This window comes from Cyprinus carpio, chromosome A4, assembly GCF_018340385.1.
Source record: "Cyprinus carpio isolate SPL01 chromosome A4, ASM1834038v1, whole genome shotgun sequence".
Lineage (NCBI taxonomy): Eukaryota > Metazoa > Chordata > Actinopteri > Cypriniformes > Cyprinidae > Cyprinus > Cyprinus carpio.
In genome coordinates, this window is record NC_056575.1 from 6,145,214 (window position 1) to 6,172,944 (window position 27,731).

At 34.7% G+C, this 27,731-nt stretch overlaps 2 protein-coding genes and 1 long non-coding RNA gene across 16 annotated transcripts in view; 2 read left to right on the forward strand and 1 right to left on the reverse strand.

Annotated features, from left to right (window-relative positions):
• The first annotated feature begins 5,377 nt into the window (after positions 1–5,377).
• LOC109051957 (ninjurin-2-like) lies at positions 5,378–22,442 on the forward strand. Its single transcript, XM_019069434.2, has 4 exons — positions 5,378–5,582; positions 21,574–21,784; positions 21,918–22,087; positions 22,175–22,442. The coding sequence occupies exons 1-3, from the start codon at positions 5,550–5,552 to the stop codon at positions 22,064–22,066; spliced, it is 393 nt and encodes a 130-aa protein (XP_018924979.1). The 5' UTR covers positions 5,378–5,549; the 3' UTR covers positions 22,067–22,087; positions 22,175–22,442.
• Positions 21,689–25,266, reverse strand: LOC122139741. 3 transcript variants are annotated; one of them, XR_006156511.1, is made up of 5 exons: positions 24,779–25,266; positions 24,540–24,657; positions 24,214–24,376; positions 22,000–22,071; positions 21,689–21,820 (listed from the first exon to the last, which is right to left on the reverse strand). It is a non-coding gene; the product is annotated as an uncharacterized LOC122139741 (long non-coding RNA). The 3 variants fall into 3 exon arrangements; XR_006156510.1 differs by having other exon boundaries at positions 24,540–25,266; XR_006156509.1 differs by having other exon boundaries at positions 24,499–25,266.
• The window catches only part of LOC109075953 (ELKS/Rab6-interacting/CAST family member 1-like), a 191,814-nt gene continuing 188,401 nt past the window's right edge, over positions 24,319–27,731 (forward strand). For 4 of the 12 annotated variants that reach the window (XM_042738654.1, XM_042738660.1, XM_042738706.1 and 1 more), the window contains exon 1: positions 24,319–24,513. The gene's annotated coding sequence lies outside the window, so the exon portion shown is untranslated. The remainder of the gene's footprint in view (positions 24,514–27,731) is intronic. The other 8 variants (XM_042738675.1, XM_042738668.1, XM_042738684.1 and 5 more) reach the window with 5 other exon arrangements.

Sequence of the window (27,731 nt, forward strand, 5' to 3'; positions counted from 1 at the left end):
CGCCAGCCTGCAGGGTCTTAGAACGGCCTGAAGGGGTCGCTGTTTCCAACCTGGGTTTATTTACAAATATGCAGTGCAATGCAAATGCTAATTCCCTTCCTCGTGAATGCAGTTTTCCACACGTCTGCTTTGGTTGCGTTGCTAATTCTTATTTTTATTATAAAAGCTGACATTCTCAGTGTCAGTTTATCCTGATCTAACAAGCCAAAGTGTTTTTAAATGCATGCCAGAGTTGTGTAATGCATGCCAGCTGCGCACTCTTTTATGCTTCAAGTTGGACCACAGCAGAAATGCCAATATATCTCGTTTGCCCTGGCATGGAATTCTGGCTCTTCTTCCATGCGGCTAATTAACAGTAAATCTGCGAGCAATCAGGCCGTTAAACTTCAACTTCTGGCACATGTGCTTTTACTGTATAAATAAAGACAGCTTTTCAAATTCCAGTGGGTTCCATGCAACAGAAATCCTTTTTTTCTCTCTCTGAAATTTATTACAGATGAAGGGCATTAAATAATGAAGTATGAAACAGTTAACAGTCCTTCAGAAAAAGTGTTTGCAGATCTTGAAGGATATTTGAAACTGATAAGCATTATGAATCGTGAAGCAAATTTAAAATGTTAAAGATGTCCAACGATGAATGCAAAAATCAAAATAGCTTATTTGCTGTAAGTGCTCGGTGCTTTATTAAAAAGGAAGAATGAGGAAGCATATGTGGTAAGCAAAATTTAAATGGTTATTTTGCTAAAAAAAAAATAATAATAATTTATGCATTTTTTAAATTAAATTATGCAGTTTGCATTCACATATTAAGAATATCCCTTGGTTTGTTATGCATTTCACTTTATACTTTCGCATAACATAACACATTCAGTTTTATATTTAAATTAAATATTAAAACTAATGTATGAAATGACAAATACAAATTATGTTGAAGTTTCATTTTGCAAAAATTGTTACTCATATCACCATGGGAAGCGTGAAATCAAATAAAGAAACATTACTGTTTTCTTTTCTCTTTTTTCCCCCTTTTTTCCTCTCTTTTTTGTGGCCAGACTGTTTTCTCAGAGCCCGTTATAACACTAGACATTTGTTTTTCTTTTTTCCATTCCCTTCCTCTCCAGATGGCACACACTAGTAGAATTTTTCTTAACATCACAAATTTTCTATGGAGGCCCCACTGCTACATAGAACCACCTGTGGGGTCCAAAGAGGCAACATAAGCATGTGCAAGTTGTGCATAGTCGAGTAAGACGGTAAGGTGTCGAGGTCACGGTATGTGTCTTTGATTGCACCCTGAGAGGCTGTTTGTTTTGGATGCATTGACTGTGGGATGGGTACACATTGTTCCCCTGCCCAAATGAAGGCAGTGATTGAGCTCTGTTGACACACAGGTCAATTGAGAGCATGTGGAAATTTCACACTGGTAAGAATAACACTGGTAAGAAGACTGCATTAACATACATTAACAAACCTCTCACTATTTGACCAATTAATTCCTGCAAACAGAATGTGTCAAATAAGTGTGAAAATTAGATTAGGGGAATAACAAAATAAGGACTGACAAAGAGGATGTATATTTTGTGTTATCTACTCAGATTTAAAAAAAAAAATCCTTCAAGCTGTAAGTTTATGTAATATAATACATCAGTTTATCCACTAGGCGGTGGTAATGAGTGAATGAGAAAAACTGGCATTTTTTTGCCACCAACATACACATAGTTTGCATTTGGTTATTCATTATGACAAATATTATTTGTATATTTTTAAACATTTGCCAGTCCCCTCACTGTGCATTGCTGGGATATTGTATTTAGACTGTTTTTTTAAGATAACTGCAACACTCCGGAAGGTAAATATTTGCTCTGAAATTGAAACAATGCACAAGCTAATCTAAATGAGTGTAAGGAGGGTTATCTTAAAGTCACCATGTCAAATGCCAGCTGGAAAGTTTAACATTCCATTGTAAAGAGCCACTGGATGTCCTTTCAGCCCCTTGTATGCAAAGTCAGGTGACATAAAGTATATAATTTTGAGAATATGCAGATCCACTTCAATTCAAATTCTAGCTCATGTACCAGGAAACATTTCAGCTCATCCAAACTGAACAGAAATTTGCCCTACTGTTTTTATTTTTTTTCACCTATGTGTATTGTGAGCAAAAAAAAAAAAAATCTAATTGTGACTTGAATTTGGTGTTTCGGTTAACTTATGCATTGCATAACTTGGTCAGAAGACAAATGAACTTGGGAATCTGGAATCTTGGGAAACAGTAAAGCTAAGAATTTTGGCCACATTCCAGTTCAGAATAGGTGCCAGAGTGAGGTGATCTATCAAATATCTGTGTTTTTATTCAAACTTCTAAAGCAAGTCCTGTTTGATGGTATAGAACAGAGGGTACACAAGACCCATTCCAGAGTTCAGGGGCTGGGTGGAGCCTATTGTCTTTACATATAGGGAAACAAACCCACTCAAATTTATTTTCTTGATTAACTAAAGGGCAATGTCTTTAATTTGGTCGTTAAGTCTTTATCACACTGTTAACAAAAACTGTTAACACTTATCAAAAAGAAAATAGTTACTTTATAACAATACGTCATAATATTGCTGTTTTTCTTTATTTGTTTTTATCAAATAAATGCTGCCTTGGTGAGCATGAGAGGCTTTGTTCAAAAACATTAATGTATCTTACCAACTCCAAACTTTTGAGTGGTTCTAGTATATGCACAGCACATTTGCTCACACACAGACAGAGTAAGGCCGCTTGGACTAGATTCCAACATGGATAGAAGTTAATTTTATTTCAGTCTATTTTAAGCCTCAGAGTGGTCATCTGTTCTGGCTCAGTGTTTGAGGCTACATGCAGAGATGTTTTGGGCACTCACTGAGCACAAAGAACCACAAATGCCACGTGTCCACCACTATTGCAGCTGCGATGGCACTCAGCCCATGGACTGTGTCAGTGACTGTAGCTGCTACTGCCTCAATGTGTCTTAGGAGAGAAGTGAGTGAGTAACCGGCACGCACTGTCACTGTGGGAACAGTCTAAGAGAGCGAGTGTGCTGCTGCTGGGTTCCTCAAAGATAAAAGGAATAGTTCGCTCAAAACTAGTTCTCACCCTCAGACCATCCAAGATGTAGATGAGGTTTTTTTTTTTTTCATAAGAACAGATTTGGAGCATTACATCACTTGCTCAACAATGGGTCCTCTGCAATGAATGGGTGCCGTCAGAATGAGAGTCCAAACAGCTGATAAAAAACATCACAATAATCCACAAGCAATCCAGACGACTCCAGTCCATCAATTATCATCTTGTGAAGTTAAAAGCTGTGTGTTTGTAAGAATCCTGTAAGAGTCCTTTATCTATAGTATTGCTTTCTCCAGTGAAAAAGTTGTTTAGTCTGAATCAGGAGAAAAATATGCACAGATCAAGCACCATTTACAAGCGAAAACAGTCCAAAACACTTCTAAACAATTTTTTTGGTGGATGTTGATGTGAAAAGAACAACAGGGTATGGACCTGGATCTTTTTCACTAGAGGAAGCGTTGTTATGGATTATGGACTTTTTGTCTAGAAGCAAAGGCTTTAAATTAAAATTCATTAATGATAGATTTGTTTATTACTAACATGCAGCTTTTCACTTCACAAGACGTTAACTGATGGACTGGAGTCATGTGGATTATTTGTGGATTATTATTAGATGTTTGGGCTCTCGTTCTGACGGCACCCATTCACTGCAGAGGATCCATTGGTGAGCAATTGTTGTAATGCTAAATTTCACAAAATCTATTCCAATAAAAAAAAAAAACCTCATCTATGTTATGGAGTACATTAGCAAATTTTCATTTTTTGGGTGAACTGTTCCTTGAAGCTCTGAATGATGGCACTGTTAAGTGAATGTTTCGTTCAGAGGGCAAAAATGTCTCAGTGAATCTATCACCTTTTCACAAGACATTCTCTTTTATGGCCCCTTCTTGCCCTTTTTTTACTTAGTGAGGCCCAGCACCTCAGCAAACACAGGCTTGTTTAACAGTGCATCTGAAAGAACCCTCTGTCAACTTACATCCTTAATGGAGGCTTTTCTTCAGCTCTAGGCCTTTACCTTTCAGATATATCTGATTCATTTGATTCTTTTCTTTAGCCAATCCTCTCTGTGTCTGTGATTACAGCAATTATTATTCTCCCTTGTGACTTTGTGAGTCAAATCACTATTGTGACTGCATAATGAGACGTTATGTGCCTCGCTTGGATAATTGCTAACAAGAGAACAAGCAGGTCACTACCATCTTGGATGAAAATATCTATTTCATGGTTTAATACCGGACACGCTTTATCCAAATGCTCGCTGTTATCTAATATGTGGGAGCATCCCAGGGCCACATTGTCAGAAGAAAGTGTCTCTTAACACCACACGGCTGCCACTATATAATGTGTGTCAGACTGCTGTGGTGTGCTGGATTGTGTATGATGGCTTGAAATGCAATATGCATAGTATTGTGTTTTAATCACACAATATATAGTCACACCTAAAAGTCTGCAGCATTACAACACTGGTGGTCATAATAGATTCGGAAAAGCAAGAAGTTTAGGTTTACAGAGTCAAACTTTGTGAAGAGCCAGACCCACCCTCCAATACTATAAATGGTATATTATATTATAATACACACATGCAAGGACATGTAAAAAGAAAAATTATTCTAAACTCTCTGATATACAGTAGCAAAAAGTAGCTATCAAGACCCTAGATAAGATTTCCTCATATTGTTGTATGACATAAGATATTTACTGTTACTAGGAGATATTGGTTTAAAAAAAAAAATACAATCTTCGGGTTACAAGTCTGACTCTCTAACCATTAGGCCACAACTGCCCTGTAATGCCATTGGATGAGCCAGAAGTTGGACCTCTCAGACAAATAAAGCAATACTGAAATAGTCAGTGTTTGCACTTTTTGAAAAAAATCAGCCTACAGCTGACTTACTTAAAGTAGTCTCTGCATATTAAACTAGGTTAAGAGAAGGTATTTTAACTCTGAAAACATTAGACTCATCACCGAAGTTATCACTGTTTACCTGTGTTCCCAATTCAGTCTTTTTGTGTGCTTTATATTAACCAACATACCACATATTGGCCACATGCTCTTAAAAATATCTTTAAAAAAGTGTTGGGTGGGTGAATGAGCTATGAATGAAGCCTTTTACTGGATGGGGGGATTAAATATACTGCCTGGGCACTTGAACAAGAAACAGATCAAATCTAGTCTAGTCTGGATATACTGTATTTGACTGGTTTATTGTTTACAAAGGAGTGTTCAGTTTTGTTGTGACCCAGTCCAGTGGGTTGGAGTGGGCTGGAATAAAAAAAAAGAAGAAGAAAAAAAAAAAGAATGAATAACACACTTGTTTGTCTGGACAGCTGTCCTCACTGTGTGCCATGAATTTCTTCAAAAGCTTTTACCAACCTTCCCACTTTCCCTTTCTGAGGAACTCTGAGTATATCTCGTCTCTGATTCAGCTGTTCAGCACCAGCAACAGTCATCTGGGACTTAACCATGCCAGCAGCAAGAGGACGTACAGATCTACAGGTACGCTGAGACGTCTAGAAGCTGTTGGTATTTCTTTGGGGGCTGCGACATGGCATTCCTTATTTTCTTTCCCTAGCTCCCTGTCCCGCTCCGTCCTCACATCAGGGTGCAGAATGTTCTGTGTATTTAGAGGAAGGCGATCATGTAGTTCTCTCTCTTCTGAAGCTGAGTATCACTCAACGAATCCATCAAATATCAATTAGTGATGGACTGCAAAGGCTGACTGAACCTTTAATGTAGCTGCAGATCAACACAACATGCACTTACCAGACTATTTGTCGCAAACCTCTGACAGCCATGGCTTCTTAGAAAGAGAATTACAACGCTGGGAAAGCTGGGAATTGTATATACAAATGAGTCTCTTAAAGAGCACAATTCTACAAAAATGTTTCTATTCCTGGCATCATGATATTTTTAAATGGCTTATAATCTAAGATGACTGAAATAAGCGATTCTGGATCTTTTCTTTTAGGATTTTTAAGAGATTTTAGACCAATATCATTTTAATAAAAAATCGTTTTTATTAATTTCTTACTGAAGGAAAAAAAAAATCTGCTTCTATATTCTTCTGAGTTTTGCAGTGAACGTTCCCTGTAAGGTTTTATTCAATGACTTTTTCAGACTTGCTTCTATTATTAGTGGCGTTCCACTTCCTAGGGACAAATTCCTGCAGGATTTGTTTGTCACAGGACTATCCTTGCTCTTCACATGCCTCACATCCATCTTGCTAAGTATGTGCCAGTGAATGTCCAAATGTCACATCTGCCGACTTGTTAATTTTATAATGACATTATACTATTAACGTCTATAACCCAAGGCCAGAGCAGCAAAGACAGAAATTAGTTATGAAACTAAGGTCTCAGCCCGGTCACTTGCAGCAGAAAGACACACTGTCATGTGTCCGAGAAGCGCGGCTCGCCGGGTCTCCAAACTAATCCACAGTCCTGACAGTGAGTCTAGGATCCCATTTCCTTAGGATTACACAGTGTTCACAGGCAGGGCATTTGGAGTACTATATGATATTACAGAGCACGTTGATCCCTGGGAAAATGATTGCCAGATTAAAAAGGGGCCATGGGGGTTCAACGGATGTAAAATGATTTAAGGGGGTCATCTGACCTCGGATATGTGCATTACTGGTATGAAATAAAATATTTTATCGGTTTTATCCTGGGGGGGGGGGGGGGGGGTATCATGTCACTTACATGAAAGTTATGTTTCATCTTTCTTTGTTTTTGAGATTTAGGTCTAAATTTGGCTTTTTCTTTTTATATCTCATTCTTTACTGAGATTCTCTCCAGTCTTTTCTTGTGTTCTCCGCTGAAACATTTGGAGTGTCTTTGTGAAGTACAGCATGATGACTGGTATTTCTGGGAATTGGCTCCTATACTCTTGGACCTCTTTGACTTCATCCAGGCTCTATAGTGGGCAGTAGCATCTGATCTGTCATCTCTCACATCAGTGTGGCACTTTTGAATGCAACACAGCCACATGTTAAATGCATTTCCTTCAACTCTGTCATTTTCCTTTGCTTTTTTTTGTGACTGGGAGTGTCTCAGTGTGGAATTCATATTAAATTTCCATGGAAATCCAAGCAATGTATAAATTTGTCTAGCCTGCAGGCCTGGATCATGTCCCATGATGCAGTGCTGCTGCTGTTGCAGTAACAATAATAGCTAATACTCTAATGGATCCAGGAATGCTGGGAGATATAAGTGTTTCCAGATGTGGAATGAAGCACAGATTTACACAATTATGCTGTCATCTATGAAGGGGTCCATGTCAAAATGTAAGTTCACTAGCATGATGAGATGTAAATGTGAATTTTTTTTTAATTTTGCAGCAGCTTTGGTGATTTTGAAGCTTAAAATGAGGGCAGATAAGAGTGATGCAGTCATGAGGTTTACACTGAAGGCCAAACATGTGTTATGTAAGTGCATTAAACAAGGTTATTGGTAATTAGGTTTGTTTGCCATAATAATAACACAGCGTTTAATGTTTAACGCTCCTCCTCTGGTTGCAGCTGTCTGTTGGCTGGATGTTTGGTCACTGTGGTGACAGTTAGATGTAGATGTCTATATAGTTTCTGTGTAGATGAACACAAAATCCCCATTGTTTTTGTGAAGACATCTAATAGGAGAAATCATGGGTTTTCCCCTTTCAATTTCAAGGATTCCAAAAAAGGCTCATTGAATAATATCTTTAAATAATACTTTACTGTATTTTATGGCAAGCAATGGATCTTGTATTAAAATAAGAAATATTTTGTGAATTATCTGACTTACAGTCACAAAAGCCTGTTATGTAAGGGTTCATTTGTCATTTGTGTCTGAACATTGTCGAACCCATTGTTTTTTGTGGTTGTTGGTGTATAATAATAATAATAATAAGGATTTTAATACTTCACTAGTTTGTGTTTTTAGTAAATTTTTACTGTAAATTTAAGTTAAATCCATAAAACCTAAAAATGTTGCTACCATATTTTTTTCTTTTTTTCAGTAGCTTAATTATCAGGCGCAAATTTTTCTTATTTTATTTATTTTTTTTCTTGCAAATCCTGGTGGCAGTTTCCAGTTTCTCACTCTGATACTGACAGTCTAGTGTCAGATAATGCAAGGTAAGAGTTTTCTCACTGCTCAGTTGTTCAAGAGCTTCCCTCTTTCAAAAGAGCCAACTCTCCATACCACTGGAATCCAACCAGAACCATGCTGACTGACATATTTAACCGAGTCAGAAGTTTTCTCATTTTTCATCATTAAAACATCCACAGTAGTGGGAATTTTTCGGTGTATGTCAGTGAGGTGATGCATATGCAGTATATATGTTGGCACTGTGACCCAACAGGTCACGATGTGCTTTGGATTCAAGGCTGATGTGGTCTTCAGGGGTCAGAGCTATCAGAATGAGATATGTGCATATCCCCTCACCTGTGGGATGGGGGAATGGGGCCCCTCGGGGAAAGATCTCACAGAGGATATGCAACATGTTGCACCGACCCGTGAACACATCCGTGAGCACACAGCAGAAACGATAAGCTCTAGAATGGTTAAAAAGTAACAACTGAAAGAAAATTGAAACTGGCAGGGATCCGCTGTTACCATCTCTCTAGAGAATGTTTGTTTAAAGTTATCGACTGACACTACACCCGTAAATGAATGAATAATGTTGAACCGGAGGTGGCGATAGTGTCACGTCTGTGATGAAACACCTTGATCTTATTGATTTAGTGTCCCAGTGACAACATGATTATTGCTTTGTGGGTTTGACGTGATACACAGTTCAGCAGATATGCATTTTTTTATTGAGTAAGGACACATTAAATTGATCAAACATGACTTTTTACACTTATACATTGTTACAAAAAGAATAAAATAATGTAAAAATAAATCCTGCTCTTTTGAACTTTCAGTTTTAAAATTAATTGATAATAATAAGAAATAAGCACCCAACTTGCATATTAGAATGATTTCTGACAGATCATGTGACACTGAATACTGATGCTGAAAATTCAGCTTTGCATCATAGAAATAAATGTAATTTTAAAATATATTTATATTGAAAACTCAAAATGAACATAGGTATCTTGATACTTTATGGGTGTCAAACGTTAGGGAAACATGTCTATAGTTAATATGATGAACACCTGGATGACGTTTTCTGATGCCATTTGTAAATGTAGCTTAAGTGTCCAGAAAATTTTGAGGCGACTAGATCTCATGACATCAACAGTCACACTTAGTTGCAGTTGCTTTCATACAGCAGCCGTGTGTAGCTGTTGTCTTTCAGGCTTCACTGGTGTAGGACACACACATGGCACTGCTGGCTGAGAGTTTAAACATGGCTTGTCACTGACAGCATGATTGATTGTTCATGGGTCAGCTTTCAGTTTAGGTTACTTTATCCAGTCACATCTGTCTGCTTTTCTTCCTTGACAGATCTTCTCAGAAATACAGCGTTCTATAGCGGGCCGAACCAGCAGGTCCTCCTCGATGAAAGGCAGGAAAGCCCTGGAGGAAAGTCTCATGCTGAAATGTCACATGTGAAAGCAAAACATGTGGAGTTTTCTGAGGTTATGTCTTCTGCTCCCAAATTTGATTCTTTGGGAATCATGTGTGCCCCCCCCCCGACGACATGAGGAATTTTCCATAGAGTAGGCAGAAACATCATGTTGCCTTCTAAGATCCCTCATTTCTAAGTAAGCATTGCACGTGTCCTTCACAGAGAAGGCAATCTCGGAATGCAGTCAGTGAAACACTCAGTGAAAATATTTGTCCAAGATGACAGACAATTTGAGAGAAATATAGATATATATATTAAGCATATGTGGTAGATTATATATCCATTTCCTGTTATATAACTTTTCCCTCTAGATCGGTTTTCTTAGAGACTCTTGGGAAATGTGTTTTCACTTTAAAACATGCTAGGCTATGCATTAACCTGTGTCCTTCAGCCACAAAAAGAGCAAGTCACACTCTGTTTCACACTATTATGGGTGTAGATTTATTATTAGCCATTGGTTAGTCCCATACGATACCAACAGCGTCGCCTAAAGAGAGCTGCTTTAATGGTGTTCTGATTGAAAGCAGCTTAACGTGTGCGTGTAAGGCACAGTGAGTCGTTTGTGGGTTTTTAAGCAGTGAGGAAGGTGTGAAATATTTTCATTGAGGATGTGTTGTGGGCAACAGGCAGCGCTTGGATAATTTGAGACTCTGGACCACAAAGCAATGCTTTGTAAACCAATTCAAGTGTGTTTTCATGATGCAACCTTGCATGTTACGTCAACTTTTTTGCGGTATCAAGAAAGTAGGTATTGTGACCTTTTCTTTCATGTGACTGGGACAAATTTTCCAGACGAATACACAAACAAACATGAACCCTGGATGCTAATGTAATGAGACCGGCCCTCTGGAGGCTGTTCGGCATGGTCACATGAGTCTGTCACTGTTAGGCATCTGTCCATCCTGCCGTCCGTAGAAATGTCAGACTCAGGAGAGATGTTTGATGTATTCTGAGATTATTTTTGTAGGCTGTTTGACTCGTACAGAGACTATCCTGTCTCCTTGATTGTGCATTTTGTGCATGCAAATGCACAAAATAATTTATATTCTTCTTCTTGTCTTTGAACTGTTTGTTTGCCACTCAGATTTTCTGTTTTTGACTTTCACTAGGGAATCGCTGCATTTTTGTATTTTCATAAACAGAATTACTTTCCACGTTTGCTAAAAATTACACTTTATCTTACATTCTCACACTATCACATTCCATGCACTTAAACAATAATTAAATGATATTAATATTAATAGTGTGAGTGAAACTTTAAATTGTTTTGCTTATTTAAAATTTAAAATCAATTTCTCATCAAATTTTTTTTCATGTATTGTATATCAGGTTTATTATAATTAAGTAAAACTAAAACATTTTCATTATTTTTGATAAAATAAATATGAACTGATATATAAATATAAATAATAATAATAATAATAATAATAATAATAATAATAATAATAATAATAATAAAAAAAATAAACAAAAAAAATAAACACACAGAAACTACTAAAAAAGACAAAAACACTAAACTAAAATTAAAAAAACTTACTAAAATAACAAACTAAATAAATTTGAATTTTTTTAAAAAAAGTTTATAAAAATATATGGTACACAGACATATTTTAAAAATACATATGGTAGACATTTTTAAAAAACGAATAAAAATGAAAAAACAATAAAATTGAAAATAAAGAGTACCAGCCCAAAGCCCCTAGTTCCTGGGTAAAGCTTAATACAATTTTGCTCTGAGTGGTTTCTCCCGCTCTGAACTGTTTTACTGAGCTGCTTGTTCCCCTGCAGGATAAACATGGTACTGCATGAGGCCATAAACACCCCGGTGGAAGTATCTCAGACATTACATGGCCTTCAGAGCAGGATGAGTCATGACACAGCCACATAAATCTGAAGTCAACCTGCCCGAGAGATTCTTCTCAGCACAGACACACACACACACAGATAATAAAACCTAATGCTTTTTTCAGCCGCTCCAGCAGTCATTTGACAAACTGGACGTTCCACTATAATATGACACCAGTGCTTTGTGCCGGGGGCCATAACTCCCATGATGCTTCTTCACACACACACACACACACACACACACACACACACACACACACAGACAGAGAGAGAGAGAGGGAGAGAGAGAGAGCGAGAGAGACAAAGGCCTGTCTCCCTCTAGCTGTTTGTTAACTCACTGACCAGCAGAGCAGGAATTTGCACTCATGTTTCTAGCAGTTTGAACTGTATTCAGTATGAAAGACATTCCAGCTCATGTGACTACAGCAGCCATGTCTAAAGTTGTCAGCCATTTCGGTGCTTTCCAGAGCTGCAGCTGCCCAATTTAGGCCATTTCAATGCCCTGCCCTGCCCATACCAACACTACCCCAACCACACTCTGTACACACACATATTCACACGTCCTCTAACTTTAGAGTGTGATAACCAAAAGACACAATTAAAGAGCACTGGTATAATCATACAGTAACGTGCTGTATAAATCTGAGTGACTTCAAGGTCAGTCTGACAGGGCAGAATGCCTGCAGTATAATCATCTATCATTTTGAATGCGCTATAAATTCCCATGAAAATACCTGGTGGCCTCTTTTATGATTACAGGCCAGTGATGGTAATGAGAGAATCATGGAAATTGTTCACAAGTGGGGAAAATGGGTTGGTCTCATAGCAAATGTGCAGTTTTATCTTGTTGCTAGGATGGGAATACATCAAATATACATCATTGGATACAGTTAAAATCAAGCATGGAAGATTTGGCATAGGGTAATAGAGGAATATGAGTTTGTCAGAGAAATGTCAAATGTGTGGGCATGTGTTTGGACTACATCCAGTTACTGAGCTGCATTATTGCTAAATCATAAAAAAAGGGTTGAAAAAGGTGTTATATTAAATATATTTAATTAAGTTAAAATAAAAGTTATAGTACAATATATTACATTTTCAAAATAAAAAATGTCAATTATAACCAAAATTTAATTTTTATTTAAACTACTTAACACCTCTTTCCAGCTCTTTTATGTTACATGCCATGGTACAGCCAAGGAAAAGAAGAAAAAAAAAGAAAAGTAAAACATATATTTAATGAATATTTAAATGTCATGAATACATGTATGAATACTGTAATTAATTAATTATTTAATGTAATGAAAATATATATATTTTTAAGTGAAATAAAATTATACTATTGTAATTTTAAAATTTAAATGATAAATTATAAAATGTTAAATATAATTAAGTATATAAAAATTAATTTAATTATAAATTAAACAAGTAATTAAAAAACTTTTGCATTAAATACAAAACAATTAACCTTCTAATATTTTTTTCACTTTCTTAGCTACAAAATATAGCTCATCTTTGTTTTACATGCATTATTACCAAATCAATATAGCAAAATCCCCAAATAAAAAAATATATATTTTCATGAATATTTAAATGTAATGAATATATTTAATAAAGTGAAATAAAATAAATTAAAACAAAAGAATAATTACAAATGTTAAATAAAACTTCAAATGAGCTTACTGTACATTAATTAAATTAAAATTAAATTAAGCCACCTAATATATTTTCATGTTCTAAGCCGCAACAAATCCAAAATGAAAATCAAACAGGATGAAAAAGGATAAAAAATATATGTGATGTTATATATATGTGACGGAAATGATGTTAAATTTTACATTAAAAAAATTAAATCAAATGATACTCCTTAACATCTCTTTCATCTACCCTCCACGCCACGACACACAGCCAAGCTTTGAGAGATGTTTCTGTGGGCACACTGAGTTTACATCATGCCAAAGCCTCGGTCTGCTCGAGTCCTGTTTGTCTGAGGTCATGTTTTCATAGGAAGGAACTACAGAGAGAGAGCTCAGGGGAGATATAGAATAAACGAGGGAGGAATAGAGAGAGAGAGAGTGAAACAGGGTGATAAGATGGTGCTGGAAAACTGAACTGACAAACACAGACCTCCACCCTGAGCTCAGGAACCTGCTCCACAAACCCTCTGCTCCTGCATTTACAGTTCTGTCTCCCCTTTTCTCTCTTTATTGTTGTTTCCAGGACAGATAGGGACAGCGAGCCCTGAGCCCAGCTCTGCAGATAAACTCTTTATCAAAGGACAGAGGGGGACATTGTGTGTGTGTGTGTGTATGTGTGTGTGTGTGTGTGGCTTTTGTGTATTCTGCATGTTATTTCTAGAGCAATTTTTGGAGACTATGAGTGTGTGTGTCATTGCTGGACTCGTCCTGGGTTAATGCAGAACATCATGACCCACTTTATAGAAGTGACACCCCAGTTGTCCAGCTCTGTGTCCCTGTATCCCAATAAAACCCTCACCTTCACTCATAAATGAGGACAAACTGGCTTTCTTTTTTTAAATTATAAAATGTTTTTAGGCAAAGTTGCTGTGATTATGATGACAAAAAACTTACTTCATTATTTAGTGTAAGAAAAATAAATAATTACTTAAAAAATTCAATGTTTAAGATTTTTAATTAAGGACGTCACTGTATGTCTCCAAAGAGTGGTTTCATCAGATTTAGCTCCCTTTTGGGGACAATTTTGGTCTAAAACTACAGTTAAATGCAAAAAATGTAATAATAATAATAAAAAAAATACAATTCATGATTTATATGTTTGTATGTAAAGCTGCTGCTATTAAAAAATAAATAAATAAATAAATAAATAAAATAAATAAAAACAACAACAACAAAAAAAATTACTTTCAATTGAGAACATCCCTGAATGTTCCCAAAGGGAGGTTGGGTCAGATTTAGTTCACTTTTGGGGACAATTTTGGCCTAAAGCTATAGTTGAGTCCACACGAACATTCCCAAAATGCCAAAAAAAAAAAAAATTAAAACTTTCCCAAAAAATTCCCCTAAAAAAGTATACAAAGAAAAACAAAATACTTTTTGCTTTTTTGTGTTAGAAAATAATTCATAAATGGAAAAACTCACTGTGTTTTCACTCACTGAGTTTTCAACTGAAGACATTCAGGGACGTACCTTAATTGAAACAAATGTATTCTTTTTTTCTAACATAAAAAAAAATATATATTAATTGTCATAATTACATCAGCTTTAAATATATATATATATATATATATATATATATATATATATATATATATATATATATATATATATACATATATATATATATATATACATACACACATACAGTATATAAACAATGTTTTTATGAAAAGCCGCTGTATGACAATTAATTGGGAGGGAGGTTTGTTCAGATTTAGCTCTTTTGGGGAGAGTTTTGCTGCTGAGCTAAAGTTAAATCCACACTCACACACACACACTCACACATTCTCAAATCTCTCTCATCATGAAGTTACTCCAATGACAGCCCACCAGGACACTGTGTCTGATCATTTACTCATCCTTGTGTCGCTACAGGAAATATAAAGAATGCTTGGCGGGTTCATGGGAAAGCAAATGTAGGGATTTTATTGTGAAGCTTAAAGTGTCAAATAAACATTTCCTGTTCTCTAACTCCTCACACATTGGTATGAGGAGCGGGGATGATATTAGTTTGAATTCTTTAAGAGTAGAGTCTCCCTTGGGCTCCATTTTGACTTTGCACAGTCTTGTACTTTGCCAAACAGGGTGTGTGTGTGTGTGTGTGTTTTATGCTACCCAGAAGACGAGTTTATTGCTCAGAGTTTGCTTTTCCATCTTATGGAGGTCTCATTTATGTCTTTGCCACAAATGTATCTCCTACAAGCAGAAATGTTATCTCTCTAACAGAGATGCATGCCTGATTTTACTTTATCAAAAGTCTCAATTTCCACTCAATTTAATCTCATTTTTGCCTATAAACAATTGAGATATTAACAAACCCATTGTTTTGTGGTTTTATGTCTGTTAAGCTTTATTGTCATTTATGCTAATATATATTCGTAAAAGTTAATCATACTTACTATTAGCTGATATACACATTTAAAACTGAGTTTTTCTCTTCTTGTGAAAAAAACAGACCGCTTTTGGTGACTCATCCTGCACTCACTTGTTTCGTCCAATCAAATGCTTTCTAAAATGAGAATGTCGCTCCCCCTGATAACAACTACAGTATATCTGACTACCAACATTAAATAGCAAATCCTGTTGAAGTCTGTGATGTAAATGCAAACTGTTGGCATTGTTCCTGTTTCAATACAGGAAAGCTCTTTTCTCCTATGGGTATATAAAATCTATAACGCTATACTTTTTTCATGATGGCAAGAAGCAGGATGTCACTGAAGGTTATGAGTGAAAACAAAAGGTCACATACTAACAGAAAACACATTTGGCTTCATGTGAGTGTGTATATATAGAATGAGAGAAGAGAAACTGGGATTAACTTTGTCAAATGTCTCATTTGGTGAGCCATGACCTCAAAAGAAGAACCAAGGGTTTTTTTCTATTCACTATTTCTGAATCTAAATCAGCTTTTTTCTCAGCATCTATTTAGCCACATCCGCATGAAAAAATCAAATTAAGTCAACCACACAGTAAATGCACAAACAACACACCGTTTCCCATCCTCCTGTATGAACACAATAGCAGCAGCAGTGACACACTGGAGAGTCACTGTGCCAGGAAGTTAGTGCAGGTGACAGTCTGTTTGTGAGCAAATTACTCAGTGAGTTTTTAATAGTTTATTACAGTTTCGCAGCGTCTTTTTAGAAACCTATATTTTAGAAAGTATGAACCTGAATTGTTTTGATCAAATATTTTAATCAAAATCCATATAATAATAATAATATTAATCAAATAAATAAATGAAAAATAAATGCATACATAAATAAATGATGACCATATAGTTGTTGTTATAATTTATAATTCATTGATTTATATATAATGATATTAAAATGTACAAAATTAAATTAAACATTAAAACAGTTGATTATAAATAAAATAAATAAAAAACAAACACACATAAAATAAATAAATAAATAAATAAATGATGATTTAATAATAATAATAATATTAATTAAAGTTGTTAAAAATAATAATAATAAAAGAAGTAATTATAAATAAACAAAAATAAATGAAAAATAAATACATAAATGAAGATGATGATGATTATACTACTACTACTACTAATAGTTGTTGTTACAATTAAGTATTTATTTATTTGCTCATTTATTTATTATAACAATCAATAATAATCATCACCATTATTTATTTATTTTATACTCATTACAAATGTAAAATATAAATATATATATTTATAATTATTTTGTTATTATTATTAACACTATTTATGTATTATATTTATTTATTTTATTATTATTACCTTTAATTTTTGTGATCATGTGAATGTTGTGGAATAAGTATCTGTGTGTGTGAGGTCACAGGGTTCATGAGGTGTGACAGTTGCCACAGGCTCTGTGGGCGGGAAAGGGGCGTGTCCTATCACATTCCCCTCGCCTCCACTTTGCCCGTGTTTGATATGAAGTGAAGATGTTCCAGTGTTTATAGCAACTGTGTTCATAAACATAGCGTGACCCTTTTCAAATCCAAACAGCCCACGATATGCCCAACGGATAACTTCACATAGACAGAAATCTGTTATTTCACAAATGCAGACACGTTGTCAGTGATAAAAGGCCCAGTTTTATTAGTTTATACAGACTGAAACCGTCCATGTGTAGTCTGTCAAACATGCTCTCGCAAGCACTTATTTTCTCAATGGGGGAATAAACAACGGCTTGAGGATCAGGCATAGATTTGTACTTTAGTATGCTTCACTACAATATAGGCTTCTAGTGTACACTATAAACAAGAAGTTAATATATTCAATTAACTTCCATTTTAGACAATATTGCTAGTTTGTTTATTTTTGCTCTGCCTTAAAAACAGTTCTAAACAAAGACAAAGCAGAATGAATCGTTAAGCATCTCCAAAAAACACATAGTAGTGATGTTTTGTTCCTGAATGAATTTGTGTTGTTGAACAAATTGGTTGAGTGAATAATTCAATGACTCACTCATAAATGAGTAATTTCAATGTCTACTTTCAAAGGCTGTGTCTTTAAATTGATCAAATAGACAGTTTAGCTCCTGAATGTATCAATGTGTTTTAAGAATTGGGTGATGATTCAAGAAAAAAAAATTTATGTTTCAAATGACTCACTCATAAAAACAAGTCACATATCGCCACCTACTGGTAACAAAGTAACTTGTAGCAAGAATTAATGGTTAAAAAGTCTGCACTGCATTTGTTTTTTTAAATCTTGTACTTTTCTCATATTAAGTCTTACATTTATTTTTCCAATAAAATAATATTAGGCAAATACTTCAAAAGCTGCCTAAACAAACTTGAACAGGGCAATATAAATGTTAAATATTAACTCCCTCTGATTTTTATGAGGCATCTTAAAATGTTTCTACTCCATGTGTTTTTTGTCCCCTACAACTGCAGGGGAACTGAGGTTTACTGTATCTAACATTCCCAGAATTCCCTGGGCCCCCACTGACCTGTCAACACATTCCTAAAGCTCCATTCACTCTCTAATTAGCTGGGACATCAATGCATCCTGGTCCTGATTGGCTCACTTCTGAAAGCTCTGAGGCAACATAGAACTTTACCAGCTCTGTTTACACGGATCCCCCGTTGCCGTGACGACACTGATGGTGAATGTTGCAATGCAGCGAGTGCCTTGAAGTTCTGTCATATTCTTATGTAACTGTGCATGTGTTGATTGATTCTGGCATTTCTTTACATTAGTCATTCAGAGCCTCATATTTTTATTGCTCAGAATTAGAGCCAATAAATATGTGGTCAGAGGTCACGCTATCCATATGAACCGCCAGCGTGTCCAACAGGAAGGAAGTCTGTGTTTTATAGATGTTTAAAGGCCAAATGGTAAAATCAGCACTTTAAATTTCGCTCATTTTACACCGTTGCCACAGGTCAGTGAGTACAGTAGCTTTCATATCAACTGAAATGTATAAAACGGTTTTAATGTTATCCCAGCATGTCAGAGCACAGAATGGCAAAAAAAAAAAAAGCCTTGTAGCCATAAAATCGCACAATAGTATCATCATAACATGAATCCTGTAGAGACAGAAAGCCCTTTGTTTTACGACACACCCCATACCGGTGTCAAGAAGAAAGGGCTTTTATGAAAATCTTTCATAACTAATAATGGCTTTGGGGGAAACATCGATCCAATGCTTCTTTTGTTTTAAAGTTTCTAAATGAACAGTATAATGTCATTGTAAGTAAACAGAACTTATTCTCAGTTCATGGGATAGTGCTTCTGGTTTAAAAGGTGAGTGGTTCATAATTTGAAAATGAATGGATGAAAGAAAGGAAATCATGAGAGATGGATCTGACCCAGTGGGCCGGCAATGTGACCATTTCCTGACATCAAAATAATTCTTAATTCACAGACTAAACTAAGAATACAAGAGTTGGTCAGTTTCCCACAAGATACATCTGCTGGATCATTGTTGGTGCTTTCAGTTGCAGTATTTGTTTTTTTTTTTCATTAGAAAGTTTCATTAATAAAATTTTATTTTTTTATTTTTTTTTATTTTTTTTGCTTTTTAGCATGTTTCTGTGTGTTTGTTTGGCTGTTCTGGGTGGTTGCTAATAAACTAATAAAAATACAACAAAACATTTTTTTTAGCATTTTAAATAAATTCAAGTGAAAATAATAAAATATAAAAATAAAATCTTATTGTTTTGACTAATAGATTTAAGCGTTTTTTTTTTTTTTGTTACGTGAAGGTCATATTAACTATTTTTCAAATGTGTTCATTTATATATTTTATCATCTTTATAAATTTTAACACATTGGAAATCTGTCATAAAATATAAAATATTAGATGTTTAAAACTAAGATCATCTCAAAATAATCACAAAACATTTAAATATTTATTTCATAAAGTATTATAGTACATTTTCATTATCATTTTTAAGTTTAAAAGTGTCAGTGAAAACTTGAGATGAAATATGATATAATAAAATATATTTTTATTATGTGTCATTTACAGGATAACTTTTTTACACACATAAACATGGTAGGCCTATATATGCTGGTGTTTGTTCAGACCTCCTCTGTATCTGCACGTGATGTGGGATGTGGTTGCCCAGAAAAGAGGAGTAAAAAGAAGACGGAGCAACGAAAGTTATTTGTTTGAGTAAACCCTCCTCACCCATTCCCACTTGCTATTGGACGTGAGAGCAGCCAATGAGTGGGTGGGGAGGTGGACTTCCTGTGGACCAGTGACACAGGCCCCACATGTAAAATATTCCTGACCTCTCCCAGGGTGTTTATTTTAGAAAGAAAAATAGCCTGTGCGTGTGGTATTTGGATGCTTGCCTGGTCTTAGTTTTCCTGCATTGTGATTTTTTTTTTTTTTACAAAACAGGCTCTTCTTATGTCACATCACATGTATGAAACATGTATGTTTGGAAGGGGCGGGACAGTGTGAATGACAGCAGATGCACATCAGAACACTTAGTTCTGGTGTAGATAAGATGTCTGCTGGCGTAAGCGGGTGTTGGGACACATTCTTGAACTCCATTGATCTTATATTTATAGAGTCACACATGCATGTAGATGCAATCTTTCTCAACCTACATGTCTTTAACAGGTCCTGTAGACAGTGATAAGGGCATGTTTAGAGAACCAAGATCAAAAAGAAGAATCAGGAAACACATGAAGTGAAGCAAAAGTGTTGGACTGATTTTGAGATTTGGTAGAAAGGTTTCAAGGGCTCTTGATAGATAAGAAAAAAAAGGTATGAGCAAGAAAGGATTTGGGTGATGACTTTTTAAAAAATTTTAGTGGTTTGAGAACAAAAATATCTACAAGTTACATTAATGTTTTTATATATTTGGCACTAAAGTAGGCTACATATTAGTCTTATTCCTGTAATGTTCTAATTTTCAGGAGACTTATTGATTATAATATTAATATATATATATATATATATATATATATATATATATATATATATATATATATATATATATATATATATTATAATATTTTAGTTTATTAATATAATAATAATAATAGTTAATAAAAAATGTACTGTAAAAAAGATTATGTAAACAAGGATATCTAGCGCCCCCAGATTGTCAAAACGAACATTGCAGATTGAAAAATCAATAGTGAAATGCTGCCATGTATTGGTAGAAACGGGAAACTAAAATGTCCATTTCAATACTTAAATTCTACAAACGGTACGTCAGTGCATTAATTTATCATGACAAACTTTTTTTTACAAATATTCATATAGTTCTGTAGTCCATTTAAAAAAATAAGGCCATAAATTTTATGTTGGCAATTGCCAACATCCATGAAGAAGACTTTAAAGTTATATTTTAATTTATATATATTTATTATGTATATTAGAATTTTCATATTACAGCTTATGTATATAATAATGTTCTGTTGGAAGATTTTTATGTATAAATGATATAAATAGGTAATTATATACTTATATTTTTTGTGTATGAAATAAACTATTTGTGTGAAAAAAGGGGAGAAAACTCAAGAATAATTATTTTAAAATATTATCATCATCATTATTATTATTATTATTTTAATTAACTGGGTTCATTTACCATCTGCACTGAGAACTTCTCTGGCTTTGAAGGGTCTTATTTCACAGAGTACAGATGTTGCTGGAAACCACTGATATTTCTTCTAAGGATGATGGTAGATGGCTTCTTGTTTTCCTCCACTGAAAATATTCCAGCACATTGTAGGTGAATTAATACATCTAAAATGAGTATGCATGAGTCTGACAATGTTCTTTTATACGATAGACCCAGTAGATGCATGCCAGAGCTTTATCCAACAGAAGCTGCATATATACCATAAAAGGTGGATTCAATGTCATTCGATGCTAATTACAATAGCAGAAAATAATTAGATTTTATTTTTATTATTGATTTCTTTCTCTCAGCCTGCAGAACCTCTCAACATGAATCATTATGCCACTAAGAAGAGTGTAGCAGAGAGCATGCTGGATGTGGCGCTGCTGATGGCAAACGCCTCTCAGCTGAAAGCCGTCCTGGAGCAGGGCCCCGAGTTCAACTACTACCTCACTGTCATCGTCCTCATCGCCGCGTCGCTCTTCTTCCAAGTGCTCGTGGGGGCTCTCTTTGTCCACATGGGTGAGAGTGAAATCCATCATGTATTATACACAAAATCTGTAAGGGATTTTAGAGGGTTCATTTTGGTTAGCACAAATCCAAATCAGATGTTTTATATTTAGTGATTCCTTTTCATGCAATCTTCCCTTTTCAGCACGCAAAAACCTGAATGATGTGGCTAATCAGAGGAAGCTGGACATAATAAACAATGTAGCAACTGTGCTGGTGTTTCTCACCGTCATCATCAACATCTTCATCACCGCTTTTGGAGTGCAGAAGACAGGTCTCTATCCTAAGCAGTAAACTGTCTGTGAGATAACACAGGTGATACAGAAGAAATTCCAATGTTAAATTTGTATGCCACAATATAATAAGCAAATTGACTGTTTCTTTCATGTTGTTCAATTTTAGGGTCTCAGTAAATGGTTATGATGAAAGTCACATTCTTCAGACCGGTCCAATCATAGAAGACACATAATTAGTTTATGTTCTTTTTTATTTATTTCTACAGAGGGCATTATATTAAAGTGTCTATAAAACAACATACATTTTTCATAGACTGTCTAGTGATTTATATTACCCAAAGGCAAAACTATAATCAAATAACACAAATTCATCATCTAATATGTGTTCTATACTTCATACTGTCCCAACTATTCATAAACTTTATTATGAAATATTCAACTGTTTACCATCCAGTTTAATCTATTTAAATGATCTCTGGCACCTTTTCTGTAAAAAATGTCTATGGAATGTCCACATAAAAAATGTGTGTGTGTGTGTGTGTTTTATACAGTACACAACGATGGAGATCATAATACAGAACAATCTATAAATATTTGGCCTTTTTTGAAATATTGTTAATCTTTATTGCTCAAAGTTTGTAGCTGTAGGTATACCACTGTTAACGTTTGACAAAATATCCAAGGCATGTCGGTAACTGTAGTGGATTTCTTAGCCATAACTTTGTCACCAAGGATTCAGGTTTAGATTAAGACTTCAGTTCCCCATTGAGAGCCTCTGCATTATCCTGTCTGCTCATGTTTTGTCTTACGTGGACGACCAGGGTTTTTGGGTGACTTGAATGTATTAATGCCATTGTGAAGCTGCAATATTCAAGAAATCACAGATTTGGAACGACCAGCTTTTTATGGCTGAAAGGGTCATCCCTTTGGCCTTCATCTGGACTGCTTCCTGTTGCAGGATTTCAGTCACATTAGAGCAGCCTGCCATCGTGCAGTCTCAGTGAAAATTAGAGGAATGCTGCCTGGTTTGTCATATATTAAAGGAAATTAGCACCATGTGCCAGATTAACACCAATAACTTGTATGCATCTGTAGTGTTCTCTAATTTTGATCAGAGTTCTGTGTCAAATATCTAATTTAAGTTTTTTATGCAGTGACCTTGAAATTTAGTAAATTGCTTTAAAAACTGCCCTTCTACTCCTGTTAGGATAACTTCAAATATGACTAAGCAGTTACCTTGAAATTTAAAAACTGTAGAAAACTGTAATTTTGATCTCTCAACTGTATTGAAGAGCTCTACTGACCTCTAGTGGACTATATCTGTCATAGAAACAGGCAAATGGAAATAAAAATAATATAAAAAAAAATCCCTTTCAAGTTTTAAATGTAAAGTAAATTTGACTTGAGGTTTTACTTATAATAACTAAAGCATTAATAATAATAGTAATAATAATAATAGATCAGCATTAGACAGTACAGTTCAAGTATTAATGTAAATGGAATTGGTTTGAAAAAGCTTTCAGTAAGAATAATAATGTAATTTCCTAATAATGCTGATCTGATGATAATGCATCACATACTTAAAGGAATGAGACTAGAGCCTAATTTTATCAAATTTCCTTGGGTAAGGGAACATAATATTATATATATATAATATTATGTTCTATAATTTTGTAATGAGTATCATATGAATAAAAAAATTAAACAAATAAAAAAATGCTCATGTCAAGAAAAAAGGAATGTAAATTATCTGGGCAGCATTTTGGATAAATCTCTTTGCTCTTTGTATATATGATTGATGATGGTATGAAAAACTTTATATATATATATATATATATATATATATATATATATATATATATATATATATATATATATATATATATATATATATATATACACAATGTGATTATACACACACATACACACACACACAAAATTTGACTTATAAAATGATTTATGCACTACAGTTCGCTAATAGTAATAAAGAAGTGTGGTGGCACTGATCATGTGAACTCACTTGTGTAAAAGATTCACTATTTCTTGAAAAAAGAAAAATGCAAATATTAAATATAAATATTAAAATTCTATATATATATATATACATACATATATATATATATATATATACATATGTGAACGCACTGCTATAAAACGTCAACGACTTCTTAAATAAATAAATAAATAAATAAAATGATCTCATACATTTGAACCCCACTGTACATAACCAGCATATCATCGTCTCTGTGGTGCCACCTCGCATAAGAAGTGCAGAAGAGCTCGTGTACGTCACGACGGTCATGGAGGCCAGTGTCGGGCACGCGCATCCCGGTTTGTTACGTCACTTGAAGCGCCCTGGCTGGTAGATCTGGCAAAGAGAGGGAGAAAACGACAGAAGTACTCTAAAACAGGGCTATCAGCTCTCAAAGTGATAACGGTCCGTCTACAACAATAGATACAGGCACAGCCATCTCACCAAACCGGACTAACCTCTTGTGGAAGAAGGTAAGGAGCTTTTGAAAGTGATTTACCTCTGCTGAAGAGTCTGAACTGCTCGGACACAGCCCATTGATAGTGTGGGATTATGTGGAGAAATATCTGTATATTGCACACTAACGGTCTATATACGTTCGTATGCGCCCAGACAAACTAGAAGCAAGGCAAATAAAGCTGATATTAAACACTATGCGCACGAGAGACTGTTCAAATGAAACGCTGTTGCGCCAGTAAGCAATGGAGGAGCAGGAGGGAAAAGAAGAGAAATACACACGTATTTCGTGTAAGAGAGTAGTCTCGTTCCCAGGGGCGAGTTTATGATTCGACATAAACAGCTCTAGTGAGGCAATCTGGACACTATTGTGTGGTAAAAACCGCTGCGAATCCGTCCAAAGCTTCAGTCCAGGCGGTGTCAAGCCCTGTGACTGCATGCATGTGCATTTCAGACTTTCATCCCTGATTACTTTGCTTATTTCCCTCGCAGAACAGATTTAAAGCGTCCGCGAGGCGGTTACTAAATATCCGCGAATTGTTACAAAGTATCTCCCCACTCTCTGTGACGTCAGCAGGAAAATATGTATCGGTTACAAAATATCTCTTCTTTAGAACAGACACAAAGTATCTCCCCGCTGGGGAAATATTTACACTAATTCCAAACGGAGAAGTTGTGTTTATTTCTGAACAAAACAAACCCTCAAACACAGCAGTTTTGTTTAAAAGCAGATGATGTTGTTACAGGGACCCTGCAGGTAGTTCAATCGAGTGTCGTTCCCGACTGATTCTCGTTTAGAATAATTTGATTGGCTCCCCTGAGAAGATCCAAGAGCCCCTCCCTTAACATTTTTAACCACAGTATTTAATTTAACAAAATATATATTTATATATTATGTAATTCTATGTATTTATACTGTTATATTAAAAATGGATGTCTTCGTAATGTGATGTTTGTTACAATTCTGTTTTTATTAGCTCATATTATAGATGACACATGGAATATTTGTTCTGAATTATTAAATATTTAAAAAATATATTTTTTTAATTTAATTTAAAATTCTAAATGGAAAAATAATTTGTTATTAAACTTTTTTTTGAGTACTTGGACCTTTAAATTGATGTTGGTTGTAAATTACAGTAAAAAAACAAAACCTGACAACTTTTTTTTGTTTTGTTTAAAGATGATCTGGATGTTAGAGGTGTTCATGTATTACGAATACAAGAAATATCAATCATATATATTAACTAGTGATCCAACAGGTGTCTCTCACATCAGTGCTTTAAGTTGTTGTTTCAGTACTATATTGTGTGGCTGATCCTTTGTTTTTGTAAGGTTGTTTTTGTGGTTGTTTTAATGTTCCCCCAGGTCTAATCACATGACGTCACGTTTTGCTGTGAATATTGTCAGCAGAATAGACTCATAGTTATTTGATAACAATGCTGAGCATGTGCTTTCTTGCTTTATCTGCTGTGTGGATCTCAGCAGGATTCTTCAGTTGCAACATTAGGTCTATGTGTTCAATCTGCTGGATCAATCCTGTGTATGTGTTTGTCATGGTCTGACTGGGCAGCTTGTGTCAGGAAGCTGGACTCGAGGTCTTTCTGATATAGAAGGATTAGTGTAATGTCATGCCGACCTGGTGTGAACTCATACACGAACAAACATGCATGACTAGCATTTTATTTATTTTTTTAAATTGACGAATACTGAAACCTGCATCTGAGCAGGGTGACTGATACCTGATCACAAATTTATTTATTAGAATTGTATTTTTTAAAATTAATTTATTTTGTATTATTTATGATGTATTTTTTTATGATTTTAATTTATTTATTTATACAAATATATGTACAATATTTTAATGATGGCAGAAAAGATTCACTTAAAATTGAAAACACAGTTGAACACACAAAATGTTTACTTTACCATCAACAAGGTTGTCAGTAGATTTAGGAAAGCCAATAATCTCAAAATGGCCAAAAATCTGGTGAAGATTTTGTATTTATCTCTATTTTTAAGGGGTGCATATCTTCTGGCCTTCAGGGTTTGTGTCTGTATCTTCTCAGAACTGGACTTTTCCAGGAACTGTGATAGACACTTGGTTTTGATCATACCTGCTGTCTGAAAAGAAGATCTAATCACTGCCTAAAACCATTTGTTCATTTTTAGTAGAGAAAAATGGTTAGTGGCAAAAGCAAAGATGTTTGTTTAAATATATTGAAACGTATTATCAAGATAAACTTCTGAGATTAGGGTGTATACGACTGAGCTATTTTCTCTTTTGTAAGACCTGGCCTGGTCCTCGTTTTTATTTCGTCTCTGGAGGGTGTACTACATGAGAAATACAGGGAGGTGACTGGTTCTTGGACAATGAGAAATGCAGGAAAGTTTGTTTTGTGTCCGCGTGTACCAGCATGCTTTCATTTCTCAAAGGGGAAGGTGTTGTTCTGTTGGTGGTTTGAAGCCGATGAAAAATTTATTTTTACTTTTGGATATGTGGATGTGTTATGCAATCTGGTGTGTTAAGAGAAACACTTTTTGAAATGGTGAAGCCATGGTGCGATGCAGGATGGGGTTTAAGGGTGCATCCAGATTTTAAGTCCTTAGTGCCTCATAATGTGATGCTTGTGACATGTTTTTAGTTAAAATGTAAATGAACATGACATCTTTATTTTTTTAAGATTTTTTTTTTTTGTTTAAATTTTATTAGACTTTTTTTTTTTTATGTAGCCTATCTGTTGATATTAGATATTTCCTCTATTTTCAGATCGTCATTTGTCAGTCTAACACTCACTTAAGTTAATCTTTATAACCACTAATAATTTAATAATGCACTTCAATGTAATCAGAATGAATATCCATTTTTCATACTGCACATTATTGTTATAATGCCTAAATTCACTTGTAGCTTTCAAAATTATTAGATCTATCTATCTATCTATCTATCTATCTATCTATCTATCTATCTATCTATCTATCTATCTATCTATCTATCTATCTATCTATCTATCTATCTATCTATCTATCAGTTAAGCATTAACAATTAAATATCTAATATAAGTAATATATTAAAAATCGGATCAGTCATTTCATTTTAAAAGTGAATTTAGGCTTCACAGCATTATAATATGATGAAAACAAAAACAAAAATATTCATTTTCAGATTCAATAAAGATTATTTTACAGTGTTATTTAATTTCTTCATAAAGATTAACTTTAAGTGGGTGTCAGA

Bases quoted from the DNA above. Each gene is read 5' to 3' on its own strand.
- LOC109051957 (XM_019069434.2), top strand. From the start codon at position 5,550: ATGCCAGCAGCAAGAGGACGTACAGATCTACAG. The intron at 5,583-21,573 runs GTACGCTGAGAC...TCTTTCTCTCAG, and splicing joins GAGGACGTACAGATCTACAG to CCTGCAGAACCTCTCAACAT. The intron at 21,785-21,917 runs GTGAGAGTGAAA...TTCCCTTTTCAG, and splicing joins GGCTCTCTTTGTCCACATGG to CACGCAAAAACCTGAATGAT.